Source organism: Scheffersomyces spartinae (assembly GCF_019049425.1).
Source record: "Scheffersomyces spartinae strain ARV_011 chromosome Unknown scaffold_18, whole genome shotgun sequence".
In the NCBI taxonomy this organism is placed as follows: Eukaryota; Fungi; Ascomycota; class Pichiomycetes; order Serinales; family Debaryomycetaceae; genus Lizanozyma; species Lizanozyma spartinae.
The window spans coordinates 177,735-193,020 of record NW_025065065.1 but is presented as its reverse complement, the minus strand read 5'-3'; the positions used below and the strand labels follow the sequence as shown (position 1 = coordinate 193,020).

Here is a 15,286-nt window from a genome sequence, read left to right as displayed (position 1 = left end):
TATTATCTATGAAAAATTTTGTTATATAGTGGAGTCCATACTCCAGGCGAAAATAATGCACTGCGATGCGATGCGATGAGATGGGTTCCCAAGGGGGGGGTACATGAAAAGTGCGAAGTTTATCATCAACTATTATCATCAACTCTTCTTCTTCTTGGTAGTACGATTGATAGTAGTTATGACCCATAACAATATAGTTATGACCTATAACAATATAGTCATTGACTCGTATCAATGCGAGCAACTTTTTGAACGGTTTAGAGGTCACTATGAAGGTAAACAAATCCCTCCAAGTTTCCAATTTGACCAGTCACATTCGATCAATCATAACTTGGATCAATTGGCACTCTATGCCTTGAATCCAAATACCGTCATGGGCATATATAAGGCGTACACTCCTCTTATTTTCGATGTGGTGGCAAGATGGATCGAAAGACCCCACGACTTTGAGGGCACTGCAACAATACCGGGATCCACTGTCTTGGTCACCATTTCAAGCTTAGTAAACTTGACCCAGGAGTTCCACAGTCTAATTGAGTACTTCCTTACCAAACAGAAGTTCTTTGAGCTTATCAGCAATGTGAAGGGCGTCGTCGTCCAATCCCAAAATGAGTTGCGTTGTGTTTTGTTGGCTTTCCATAGACTTTTCAGAGCCAACATCCAAAGATTCAAACAGTTTGTCATTCCAAGCGTCCTATACTCTATTATAACCTCCGAAGTCACTACGCCAACTAATAAGTACTTGGCCATAAGACTTATTGCTGCGTACTGTGAATCGTCCGAGGCATCTTTGAACAAAATGTTGGCTATACATATTGGTTCTAGTGAACCCATAGACACGTTGGAATCTGATTCAAATATAAACTATCATGTCATCGATGTTCTTGATGGCCAAAGACTTGCATATTCCACTCAATTGCCAGAATACACCGCAAGTCATAGTAACAAAGATACAGCTAAGATCATTGTCATTGAACCCTGCCATCTTTGTCCTTTAGTCATGTCAGTATGTGGTGTATTAATTCCAAAATTAGGAGACAGTGATAAAAAAGTGGTCCAAGTCATTAATGAATCGTTTATTCCTACAGAATCGTCCATTAGAGTGCTTCAAAAATTAGCAAACAATATCCAAAATAATACCCCAACCCTTCTTTACGGTAAAGCCGGTGCCGGTAAAACGTTTTTAATTAATGAATTGGCTCGTTATATGTCTTTCCAAGATTCAATAGTTAAAATCCATTTGGGTGAGCAAACAGATGCAAAATTACTTTTAGGAACTTACACTTCAGGTGAAAAACCCGGTACTTTTGAATGGAGATCAGGTGTTTTAACTAAAGCTGTAGCTGAGGGGAAATGGGTATTAATTGAAGATATTGATAAGGCTCCAACAGAAGTATTATCTGTTTTATTAACTCTATTAGAAAAGAGAGAATTAACCATCCCTTCTAGAGGTGAAGTAATTAAGGCTCATAATGGGTTCCAATTAATTTCCACTATCAGAATCTCAAATGACTCCAAAAAGAACCAGCTTCCTGATTTAATTGGTTTAAGATTATGGAATTTAGTAGATGTGGATTTATTAACAGAACCAGACATTAAAAGAGTGCTTAATATTAAATTCCCATTATTAAAGAATTTGATAAATTCGTTCCTTAATTTCTACAAAGAAATAACCCAAATTTATGCATCGCTGTCGTTTATAACCTTGAATCGAGGAGCTCATCCAAGAGCTATTTCATTCAGAGATATGATGAAATTTTGTGCCCGTTGCAACACCATGTTGATGAACGAAGGTATTGTTGATTCAAGTGCATTATTGGAGGCACAAATATATGATAATATTTTTGCTGAAGCTGTTGATTGTTTCGGAAGTTTTATTACTGAAAAGACAGCAATGGTTCCCTTAATTAATTCTATCGGGTCTAATCTTGAAATTCCTACTTCAAGAGTTAACCTTTTCCTTACAAAGCATGTTCCCAAGTTTTATAATGATGCAGAAGCCCTAAGAATCGGTCGTTCGAAGTTATCGAAATCTGCAACTGATAAAACTTTACACTCCAAAAAGAAAGTGACAATGATGAATGATACTTCTTTTGCACTTACAAATCATTCCTTAAAGTTAATGGAACAAATTGGCGTTGCTACGTCTATGGTTGAACCAGTGCTTCTTGTAGGTGAGACAGGAACAGGTAAAACCACAGTCGTACAACAAGTTGCAAAATTATTAGACAAAAAAATCACTGTTATCAACGTTTCCCAACAAACTGAAACCGGTGATCTTTTGGGTGGATACAAACCTGTAAACACGAAAACAGTTGCAATTCCTCTTCAAGAAACATTTGAAAGCTTATTTTTGGCTACCTTTTCCAAGAAGAAGAATGAACGTTTCTCTCAAGTTTTATCCAAGTGTTTCAATAGAAGTCAATGGAAAAACGTCTTAAAATTATGGAAAGAGGCTATCAAGATGGCCAGAGACATTTTAGATAAGTCTGAATCTGATGATGGTGATACTTCTAACCCGAAGAAGAAAAGAAGATTGAATTCCGAAGAAAAGACAATTCTCTTGAACCATTGGCTGGAGTTTGAAAGCAAAATCGGTGAGTTTGAAATTCAAGCAACTTCGTTGGACAATTCTTTCTTCTTTGATTTTGTTGAAGGTTCATTAGTTAGAGCTGTTAAAAATGGTGAATGGCTTCTTCTTGATGAAATCAACTTGGCATCGTCAGATACTCTTGAAAGTATAGCTGATTTACTTACTGAAGTAGATAACAGATCAATTTTGTTAACAGAAAGAGGTGATGTCGAATCCATAAAAGCACACCCAGATTTCCGAATCTTTGGATGTATGAATCCTTCAACTGATGTTGGTAAAAAGGATCTTCCTCCAAGTATTCGGTCAAGATTCACTGAAATCTATGTCCACTCTCCAGACCAGGATATCCAAGATTTACTTGCAATTATTGACAAGTATATGAGCAAATACGCTGTAGGAGACGAATGGGTCGGGAACGATATTGCCGAACTCTATCTTGAAGCCAAAAAGTTGGCTGAAACAAACAAAATTGTTGATGGTGCAAACCAAAAGCCACATTTCAGTATCCGTACATTGACCAGAACTTTGCTCTATGTATGCGATATCATTTCCATTTACGGTCTTCGTAGATCATTATACGAAGGGTTTTGTATGGCATTTCTTACATTGTTGGACGCTAAATCAGAGAAACTATTAGTGCCAATAATAGAGAAATATACCATTGGCCGTCTTAAGAACATGAAATCGGTCATGAATCAAATCCCTCCAGCTCCTTCCACCAGTGACACTAATTTTGTTCAATTTAAACATTATTGGCTTAAACAAGGTACTGGAGAAATCGTTGATCAACCTCATTATATTTTAACTCCATTTGTGGAGAAGAATATGCTTAATCTTGTCAGAGCAGCTGCAAGCTCCAGGTTTCCTATATTGGTTCAAGGGCCAACTTCAGCAGGGAAGACTTCTATGATCAACTATTTGGCAAATATTTCTGGCCATAAGTTTGTTAGAATTAATAATCATGAGCATACTGATTTACAAGAATACTTGGGTACTTATGTGTCTGATTCTACCGGAAAAATGACTTTCAAAGAGGGGATTCTCGTTGAAGCTCTTCGTAATGGTTATTGGATAGTGTTGGATGAATTAAACCTTGCCCCCACGGATGTTCTTGAGGCATTGAATCGTTTGCTTGATGATAACAGAGAATTATTCATACCGGAAACTCAGGAAGTGGTTCATCCTCATCCTGATTTTATGTTGTTTGCTACCCAAAATCCTCCTGGATTATATGGTGGCAGAAAGGTTTTATCAAGAGCCTTTAGAAACAGATTTTTGGAGTTACATTTTGATGATATCCCTCAAGATGAATTGGAGATCATCTTGAGGCAACGGTGTCAAATTGCTCCAACTTATGCTGCTAAAATTGTTGAAGTCTACAAGCAACTTTCCGTTCAACGGCAATCCACCAGACTTTTCGAACAAAAAAATTCCTTTGCAACGTTGCGTGATCTATTCCGGTGGGCTGGAAGAGAAGCTGTAGGTTACGATGAGTTAGCTGCTAATGGCTACATGCTTTTAGCCGAAAGAGTAAGAAACCAAGAAGAGAAGGCAGTTGTGAAGCATGTCATAGAAAAAGTCATGAGGGTCACTCTCGATATGGACGCCTACTACGAAAAGCTTGAAAATAAGGAAATTATCCAGAAGGAAGGGACTATAGTCTGGACGAAGGCAATGAGGAGATTAGCTGTTTTAGTAGAAACTTCTATCAAATACAAAGAACCATTACTTTTGGTCGGTGAAACTGGTTGTGGTAAGACTACTGTCTGTCAAATTGTTGCCCGCTTTTTGAACAGAGATTTAATCACAGTCAATGCCCATCAAAATACTGAAACTGGTGACATTTTGGGTGCTCAGAGACCTGCTAGACATAGAAACGAGAGACGTACTCAATTATTTACTGCTTTAGTGAAAGCTTTTGAACAAGTGGGAATAGTACAAAATTATAGTGATATTAGACTTGAAGATTTGGTTAAGATGTTTGACAATTTGTCTTCGTCGTATGATAGCATTGATGTTCAACTATTGGAAACGATTCAGACGCTAAGAAAGGAATCAAATACCCTTTTTGAATGGAACGATGGTCCTTTAGTTCAAGCCATGAAAACTTCAAACTTTTTCTTGTTAGATGAAATATCTTTGGCAGATGACTCTGTTTTAGAAAGATTAAATTCTGTTTTGGAACCAGAAAGATCATTGTTTTTGGCAGAGAAGGGAGCTGAAGATAATTCGTTTATTGTTGCTAAAGAAGGATTCTGCTTCTTTGCTACAATGAACCCAGGTGGTGACTATGGTAAGAAGGAGCTTTCACCAGCTTTGAGAAACCGTTTTACTGAGATCTGGGTTCCATCTATGGATGACTTTGAAGACGTTAGACAAATTGTTCGTTCAAGATTAACTGCCCAGGCAAAGGAAGTTGCTGATTGCATAGTGAGTTTCTCTGAATGGTTTGGTAACAAGTTTGGGAATGGCCATGCCAACAGTGGGATTATCTCTCTTCGTGATATTCTTGCCTGGGTAGAGTTTATTAATTCATCTGTTGATGTTGCTGGTGTAAGTGCGTCTTTAGTGCAAGGCGCTGCTATGGTGTTCATTGATGCCTTGGGAACCAATAATACTGCTTACCTAGCTGAGAATGAAGCAAAATTACGTGAGTTAAAGAAAGAATGCGTTTCGAGATTGACTGTGTTCTATAATAAGGAAGACTTGTTGAACTACTATAACTTGGATGATATCAACATTGAATTACTGGACTCATTTGTTTCTGGAGGACCTTTCAAAATTCCCCGCTTACAAACGAATTCTATCACTGATGAGTTTAATATTCAAGCTGGTACCACCTCTGCAAATGCCATGAGGGTCATTAGAGCAATGCAAGTTAAAAAACCCATTTTGTTAGAAGGTAGTCCTGGTGTGGGGAAGACCAGTTTAGTGTCTGCCATTGCCAAATTGACTGGGAACTCATTAATTCGAATTAACCTTTCAGAACAAACAGATTTAGTGGATTTGTTTGGTTCTGATGTTCCCTCGGAAGGTGGTAAAACAGGTGAGTTTGTGTGGAGAGATGCCCCCTTTTTGAGAGCAATGAAGAATGGTGAATGGGTTCTTTTGGACGAAATGAACTTGGCTTCACAATCGGTTTTGGAAGGTTTGAATGCTTGTTTAGATCACAGAGGAGAAGCGTTTATTCCTGAATTGGACAAGTCCTTCCCTAGACATCCCAACTTTGTTGTATTTGCTGCTCAGAACCCTCAATACCAAGGAGGGGGACGGAAAGGTTTACCTAAATCATTTATTAACCGTTTCACTGTTGTGTACGTTGATGTTTTGAACTCAAAGGATTTGAATGATATTTCTAAGCATTTATTTCCAAACATCGATGCCAAATTGGTTTCACGTATTATAGAGTTCATTTCTCTTCTTGAAGATGAAATTGCCCATAAAAAGTTATGGGGTACTTCCGGTGGTCCTTGGGAGTTCAACTTACGTGATACTTTAAGATGGTTGAGCTTATTGTCATCAACAACAAATTTGGCTTCAGACATTTCACCTAGTGACTTCTTTAATATGATTGTGTGTCAGAGATTCCGTACACTGGAAGACAGACAAAGAGCACACGATTTATTTGAAAGAGTGTTTGGTGGACCTTCTATGATTACCAGAAGAGACAACTACTTTGCTATTGGTGTTGATTATATACAAAGCAATGGAGCTGTCATTGAAAGAAGGCCCGTCTTAAGACATTCCACTGGAAATGAATTGTTTGCTTTACAGTCCAATTTTGCGTTTGTTGAATCAGCAATCAGGTGTATTAATTTGAATATACCTTTAATCTTGACTGGTCCTTCAAACAGTGGGAAAACATCTTTGGTGAGGTTTATGGCCAAATGTGTTGGTGCTGAATTGGTTGAATTTGCAATGAATAGTGAAGTCGACTCAATGGATATCTTAGGTGGATACGAACAAATAGACCTTACAAGATCTGTTACTATGTTGACTAAAGAGTTGAGAGAATACTTGAACTATTTGGCAGTTATTAACTTGCAAGCTCAAAGAACAGATACCAACATTTTACTAAAAACAACCATGTTTTTAGACTTTATTGATAAATGTCCAATTCAAAGCTCTAATTTCAACGACTTTGTTGAAAAAATTAGTGAATACTCCTTGATTTATTGTGATGAAACTATTAAAGAGTTCATTCTGAAAGCTAAACTTTTACAAAGTAAGTTAGCAGAAGAAATGACTGTCAAGTTCCAATGGTTCGACGGTCTTTTAGTTCAAGCTGTTCAAAATGGTCAATGGTTAGTATTGGATAATGCCAACTTGTGTAATCCATCTGTGCTTGATCGTTTGAACTCTCTTTTGGAAACTAATGGGATGTTGATCATCAACGAATGTAATGAAGAAGATGGACTGCCCAGGACATTGAAACCTCATTCAAATTTTAGATTGTTTCTTACCATGGACCCTAAACACGGGGAGCTTTCCAGAGCTATGAGAAACAGAGGTGTTGAAATCTATATGGATGATTTGAACACCAGGTCTACGGAATATGATGTGAAAATGCTTCAAATTCCCAAGCAGCATCCTCCATTGGAGCCATTGGAAGATTCCATTGCTAAACTCCATGTTAATGATACTTGTGTGTCACCAGTTGCAAGGTTCGTAGACATTACTCAGTTATCGATAAGCAGAACGCTATCTCTTATCGCCGATGTCGTGATGTCGACCAATTCCAAGCAAGACCACTGCTTGAATGTTGCAATGACATCTTCATTACTGTTTGATCTTAGTGAATACTTTGAGAAATGGTATCAGTCTATGAAGTCGTATACCGGTGGAGCTTCTCAACACATTGACACCGTGGAGGAAATCAACAATGAGCTTCAAAATATATCCGTCTCAAATGTTGTTAAAGAGTTGAGTCTGTTCTCTCTAGCTTTGAATTCCAATGTAATGACAAGTAGTTTCACTGCTCACCAAACATTACATCCTCAAGTTAATGCATACCTTCTTGCAGACTTGGCTGCTTCGTTCCCCGAGATGACCACTGCTGAAGCCACATATCTTTTCTATGTTCTTCACAATATCCGTTTAGCCAATGAACAGATCAAAACAGTAGAAGAAAGAGCACTTGGGGCCAAAGTATCTGACCTCTCATACCTTGAGAGAACAGCAGCATTCTCTGCTGGTAGAGAAATGAAGTTCAAACCAAGATTAAGACTCTATGAGGTGGTTACTAAGTTACACCAATTTGTAGTGGATCGTGTCCAGGAGAAGATAATAGCAGCAAAATCCTTCCTCCAGAAGAAGGATGACTTTAAAGCACTCTTTGAGTTACAAATCTTATGGAAATGCATCTACAATGCGTCTCAGACTGAAAACGTTTCCGTTATTAGAATTTATATTGATTTGATTTACCAATGGGCCAAGAAGTGGTTTACTGTGGAGCACATCCCTTCGTCCATCACTGAAGTGGTTGATATCGTTGGGAAGGAATTAGCCTTAAGCAGCGGAGCTTATATTGGACAACTCTGGGAACATTTTAGAGGTAAGTATCCTTCTTCCCAAGAATCTTGGAATGCTTTACTTCAATTGAAAAAGTTGGCTGAAGAATTTGATGAAGTTTCTCGTGAACAATTCCTGGAGTCGGATTCCGTGATTGCCGAGTCCAGAACCCTTTTGTTGCAGTCTTATGAAGCCATATTGAATTCTGAAGATTCCATTTACAATACACTGCAATTGTTCGACGCCTTGAAGGATGGCATAGAGAGCTTGAGAAAGGTTTCGGATTCATTCGTGTTCAAGAGAAATGCTCAACTTGTTGGTGAGTTCGATATGATTTCCAACTTTGTTGAAGCAAATTCTGATGCCCCCAGTGATTTGTTACCGTTGGTTGCGTATTCCAACAGAAACACATTGTCAATGGTCCATGACTCAACGACTTACGGTTACCCAACAGTATTTGATGGTCTTTGGAAAATTCAAAACGGTAAGACTGAATCCCTTGTTGATGATCTCTTCACCGGAAACTTGATACTTCAAGCGTGTGAAAGAGCCGAGAACTTGAAGAACCAAGCAGGTAAATATTTGGATCAAAACTTGACTGATATGTCTAAGCTTTCTCAAGCTTTAATCACACATTCTCAGTCCATTTTGACAAACCAAGTAATCAACTTCAGAAACGTTATTAGAAGTTGGTTCTTCCAAGTGTTGGAAAGTATTTTAGAAGGTAATGCTTATGATGACATTATGAATGCAATGGATCAACTTCCTAGCACTTCTGCATTTGATCGCATACTTAATGTTTTGAATGAAGAAGGTAGTTCTGCTGCTGCTATATTTGCCAATATTTGCAAAGACTACTTGCTCCCATCATTGATGTTAACCTACGACAATGACGGTACTGTTGGCTCCTTGGGACAGGCTTGGGTATTGTTCTCGTTCGGTTTGCTTCAAATGTTTGTACCCAGTTCTCCTAATGATCCCGCTATCAAAGAGTACATTGCTTTTGATAACTTCCAAGCACACATGGACTATGCCAAGTCCATCAAGGAAGCCTGGTCTGTTATGAGATCATTCTTTTCTGGTAATGAGCCCACTTATATTGAAGATTCAATCCGTGAACTCGATAACTTGATGTGCCCCACCAAACCTCGCATATACAGAAAGACGGGGTCAACTGACGAGTTGTTTGAAGAGTGGATTTCCTTCATGACCTCTTCGATCTCCAGCCAATCAGTCTTTGAGCTTTTGGAGGAGTGTAAGCAGTCATCGTCTTCCTGTACCAAGATCGAAAGAAGAATAGAAATGTTGAGAAACAATTCAGCTCAATTCTTATCAAGAATTTTGACCAATTATCCTTTGTTAGCTGACTTGAACGACATTTTTAAGGGTTACATTTTAGGGTTGATGTTTGGGTTTGAGCTTTTATTATTGAACTCAAAACAAGAAACTGGTGGGTTGGATATATTATGGCCTACTTCTGTGGATAATTTGTCCACCAAGAAATCTGTATTGGGGGCTTTTGAATTATCCAAACAATTGGCTAAACAGACAGCCACAGACAGTCAAAGTGCTGAGCAGCTTATGATATTCTTCTTGAAGGCATGCTTTACATATCAAAGTGGTACTTTGGATCAAGAGGAATGGCAAACTGTATTGCAAGATTCACTTGAGATTATTTACTACAGATGGTCAAGAAGAAGAATTAAAGCTGAACAAGCCGATATGGAAGAAAGCAATTGGTTCAAGTACACCGACCCAACGGTTGATGTTGAGGAAGATTTCAAGAAGCTTTTCCCTGACTATGAAGATATGATGGATGTTGAAGGCTCTACGGTGAAGAACAATGACTCCTTTGAGGAGCTTCACTTCCAGATTGCCAGTTTATTCATTGACTACTTTGTGGATGGGAAGACTTACGATTATGAAGAGCTTGCTGGAGATGGTGCAAGACTTGCTACTGTGCTTAAGGGCATGCAAAAAAACATTGGTGGTGTAATTGGTGAGATCAATGCTTCCAACTTGGTTAATTCTTTGAACCAATTGGGTCAAGCTCAGAAGAAGTTTGTACAGACTCAAACCGTTGACTTTTATCACGATTCTTCACCTTTTGAATCTAAGAAGGCCATGAAGATCATTTCCAAGATCCACATCAGGGCAATAACATTACTTGAGCAATGGCCAGAACATGCAACTTTAATTAACATTAGAGTTGCCTGTGACGAGTTTTTAATGTATCCAATGTCTCATTCTGTTGCCAGATTGCTACAGAAGGTGGAACAGATTTACACCTTTATTGCTGAATGGGAGAAATATGCATCATCTCAGGTCAGTCTTAAGGATGAGTTTGACGAATTAACTAGGCTAATTATTGATTGGAGAAAGTTGGAGCTTAGCACTTGGAATTCGCTATTTGAATTTGAAGAGAAGTCTTTTGAGAAAGAAATTGGTAAATGGTGGTTCCATTTGTTTGAAATCATTATTGTTCCATTATTCACGGAACAAGATAACGATACCAGTAGTATTGGTATTGTTTCAGCTTTGAATATTTTTATGAGTAAGGCAACTTTCGGAGAGTATACTATAAGATTGAACCTTTTAAGAGCATTTGAAAAGCTTTCTACGTTATTGGATCCTTCTAATGAGTTGACTCATGCATTGAAGAATTTCATTTCCTTTTATGAACAATTCAAGCCCACGGTGGACTTGAAGATAAGCGAAAGGAAGAAAGAACTCACCAAAAACATAAATGAAACCATTTTGCTTGCAAGCTGGAAGGACGTTAACATTGATGCCCTTAAACAGAGTGCCAGAAAGTCCCACAACAATCTTTATAAGATTGTTCGTAAGTATAGGGCTGTTCTTGCACAACCAGTGAACCAAATCATTGAGAGTGGATTATCCACTGATTTGAAGCCTAAAAGCTTCAAATTACATGTTCCTTCTTTCAAATTTGTCAATACTAAAGACACTATTGAAGTATGGAACGCTTGTGAAAGTGTCAGTACTTGGAATGAGAGACCAAACAGACTTAAGAACTTGAATATGGTACTTTCAAACATGCAAGTGTTCTCTACCCGGATTGAAAATGACGTCATCCCATCTATTTATGATTATGCAAAGGAATTGCTTCAAGAAATGGACCGTTTAAGAAGGGAAACCCCCAAGACTTTGAAGGAGGACAACAAGAAGGAAATTGCTTCACTTAAAACTCAAAAGAGAAAGCTTTTAAGTGACACTGTCAAGGAAATTCGTCGTATGGGATTGAAAACCAGTCAAAACACAGACATCTCCAAACATATTTCGTCCACTAATCAAATCTTGACTTTAGTCACAAGTTTGGACGGTTCTAAAAGTTTGGAAGGATCTTCCAGTTACTTTTTCCGTATTCTAGACATCTTGCCTCGTTTGAGAGCTGCTGTTTCCAGTTGTGCCGAAGATGTCCCTATTGCTGATGCTCAAAAGTGTTTAGCAGCAATTGAAAACTTGATCCTTTCATTGGTAACCACCAGAAAGCCACTTGCACAATTAGCTACTGCTATGGATGAAATTGTCCTGCTTCATGTGAACTTCACAGACTTGAGCCATGTGTTTGGACTGGACCAATTAGTTGCTGCCACGCAGTTTGAATCTGTTGACTTCAACTTGAAGCAATTGGATGAACTACTTTTCTGGTTCCCTAAGATCATCAACTTTGGGATATCTGCATTGCAAGTATCTTCGTCAGTGCCATTGCCAGATCAACAAGTCTTGGTAATTATTGCCTCTAAATGTGAACAATTTAGACGTCAAATTCCGAAAACAAAGGAGTTTTTGGTACAATCTTCTATCAACTTGATTACAGAGATCAAAGCCTTTTTATTCAGCTCTCTCTCTGATATTCAAGCCTGGAAGGAAGTTAACCCCACCCATGAATTTGTTAGTGACATGATCTTGCAATGGTTCAAACATCAACAATACGTTCCATTTGTTAACTCAAGCACTTCATTAACCAATTGTCACCCCGTTGAAAAGGTTGAAGAGAAGTTCCGGGACTTGGCCAACGGGATTCTTTTCTCCGTGCAAAAGGTTGCCCAGCTTGCAACTAGTGAAACTGTTGTTGATGAGGAAACAGATAAATGGCTTGTTATTTCTTCTAGAAAGCTTCAACAATACGTTAAAGACTTACATTTCAACAGTGTGGTTAAGAAGATGAAGTCATGTTTACAGCTACTCCAACAAGTTGAGTTCAACGACACGACTTCCAAGGCTGCCATTGCAATAGTATCGTTCACGTTACCCTTGATATCCACCTGGGCCCGAATTGTGGCCTTGATCTACGATAAGGTCGTGTCCAACTATGTGGAGACTTCCCATGCCACTTATATCTTTGCTAACTCTTTATATGAATTAGCTACTAAAGGGTTCTGTACCCCTGAAGCTCCGAGTGAAGAGAAGCAAGACGACAACTTACAAGATGGTACTGGGTTAGGAGATGGTGAAGGTGTCACTAACAATTCCAACGATGTTGAAGACGATGAAGATTTGAGCGAACAAGCCCAGCAACCCAATAAAGAGAAGGAGGAGAAGGATGAAGGCGAAGAAGAGAATGACGATGCTGTGGACATTGAAGGTGACATGGCTGGTGAATTGGAAGATGCTCCACCTGAAGATGATGATAATGAAGAAGGTGATGATGATGAGAATGACGATTTAGATGAGGAAATTGACGATATAGATGAGATGGACCCCAACGCTATTGATGAGAAGATGTGGGACGAAGAAGTTGAAGACGATAAGAAGGAGAAGGAATCTGATAAGGCCCCTGAGAGTCTGAACCCAGATGAGAACATGGAAGCCAACGAAGACGATGCTCAAGATGATAGGAGTGAGTCTAAAGACGGAAAAGATAAAGGAGACGAAGATGATAAGGATGAAGAAGAAGATGGTGAAGATGAAGAAGATGTAGGGGAGCAGGAAGACAATGTTGAACAGAAGGATAACGAGCAAATGGACGACTATGTTCCTGACGCAGAAACACTTGATATGCCTGAAGATTTGGAGTTGGATGGTGATGAACAGGACGAAGAAGGTGAATCTGAAACTGACGAAGAGTTCACAGACAAGATGGACATTGAGGAGGAGGCGGAAGAAGAAGAAGATGTTAAGCAGAAGGATGAGGGAGAAAATGAGAACGAGGAAGAAGGGGAAGCTGAAGAAGAAGAAGAAGGTGAAGCTGAAGAAGGTGAAAATGAAAATGAACCGGAACCTGAAGAGTCCAATGCTGATCCCAGTGTTAATGAAGAGCCTATTAATGAAGAAGAAAAGGAAGTAGGCGAAGCTGAAGATAAAGCCGAAGAGGATGAGGACAATAAACCTGCTCAAGAAGAACAAGTTGAAGGAACTGAAGGACTTGATGGTGAGGATAATTCCGAAGATAACAATGGGGAATCTTCAGTTCAGCAACAAGCTGGAGAAAGAGATGAAGGAGCAGATGAACAAGTTGGAGACGAGAATGAAGACATTGGAGGAATTGGTGGAGCTTCAGACAACAAGCAACAAGATACCGAAGAGGACGAATCTCATAAGGATTCAGCCAGAGATATGGCTAAAGAATCGCTTAAACAGTTGGGTGATTCATTAAAGGAGTTCCACCGTCGTCGACAAGAAATCAAAGAAGCATCTACCAGAGATGAAGAAGAAAAGAAGGAAGGAGCCAATGAGAATCCTGACGAGTTTGAACATATTGATGGAGCCAATGCTGAATTCGATACCCAAGCGTTGGGAGCAGCTGATAAGGACAATCTTCAGACTATTGATGAAGATAAGGCCATTGACCAGGAAGAAGAAGAAGTTAAAGAAGAAGAAGACATTTTAAAGGAGGATGTCGACATAAATGAAGATACTGACATGAAGGAAGAAGACGACAACGAAGGACAAGGGGAAGAACCCAATGAATTTGATGCTACTTCCAGTGGATTTGTTGGGGAACGTAAGGTTAAAGAAGAGGAGAACAATGACGACTTTATGCAATTGAAGGGTGACATTGATATGGAAGATGAAGAAGACAATGACGATGGAAGTGAATATGACGACATTAACGACATTAATGAATTATCTTCTTCCATTCCTCCATTGACCATTGAAGAAGCCAGTAGAACATGGAAAGAGAGTGAATTGGCTACACAAGAACTTGCTTCTGGTTTATGTGAACAGTTACGGTTGATTCTTGAACCCACATTGGCTACAAAGCTTAGGGGTGACTATAAGACTGGGAAACGGTTGAACATGAAGAGAATCATCCCGTATATTGCTTCGGACTTTAGAAAGGACAAGATCTGGTTGAGAAGAACCAAGCCCTCTAAAAGGCAATACCAAGTGATGATAGCCGTAGATGATTCCAAGTCTATGAGTGAAAGTAAGGCATCGCAACTTGCATTCCACAGTATAGCCTTAGTGACCAAAGCCTTGACCCAATTGGAAAGCGGAGGACTTTCGATAGTGAGGTTTGGTGAAGACGTTAAAGTGGTCCACCCCTTTGACAAACAAGTCAATAATCAAGACAGTGGGTCCAAGATCTTCCAATGGTTTGATTTCCAACAGACCAAGACCGACATTAAGAAGCTTTGTTCCCAATCATTAGACATTTTCGAACAAGCTCGAGGCTCTGTTAACTCCGACTTGTGGCAGCTACAAATCATATTGTCTGACGGGGTTTGTGAAGACCACGACACCATCCAACAATTGGTCCGTAAAGCTCGGGAAGAACGAATCATGTTGGTGTTTGTAGTCATTGATGGTATTGGATCCCAAGAGTCTATCCTAGACATGAGTCAAGTGAAATATGTCGCTGACGACATTACTGGACAATTGAATCTTAAAGTGGAGAAGTACTTGGACACCTTCCCTTTTGAGTACTATGTCGTTGTTAAGAACATCAATGAGTTGCCAGAGATGCTCTCGTTGATCCTTAGACAATACTTTAGTGAAATCGCCAGATAAACAATGCACTTTATTATTACATAGATTAATAAACCATTACAATAGTTTTCAGTCGTAGCACTGTATACAGTAGACCTTTAAAGCATACTATTATGTAAGCCAGATTTGATGCAATGCTGCAAGAAGCTTTCAATTAACGGAGCAGGTTAGAGTCCTACTCTTAACAGTGTGAATTCATATTTGCAATCGGATTTTTTCAAAATT

General features: G+C 39.0%; 1 protein-coding gene across 1 annotated transcript; it reads left to right on the top strand.

Moving 5' to 3' along the window:
• Window positions 1-103: 103 nt before the first annotated feature.
• On the top strand, window positions 104-15,082 carry MDN1 (AAA family ATPase midasin; the record flags this gene model as incomplete). The annotated part of the gene is made up of 2 exons (XM_043192602.1): window positions 104-110; window positions 219-15,082. The coding sequence occupies 2 exons, from the start codon at window positions 104-106 to the stop codon at window positions 15,080-15,082; spliced, it is 14,871 nt and encodes a 4,956-aa protein (XP_043047970.1).
• Window positions 15,083-15,286: the final 204 nt, after the last annotated feature.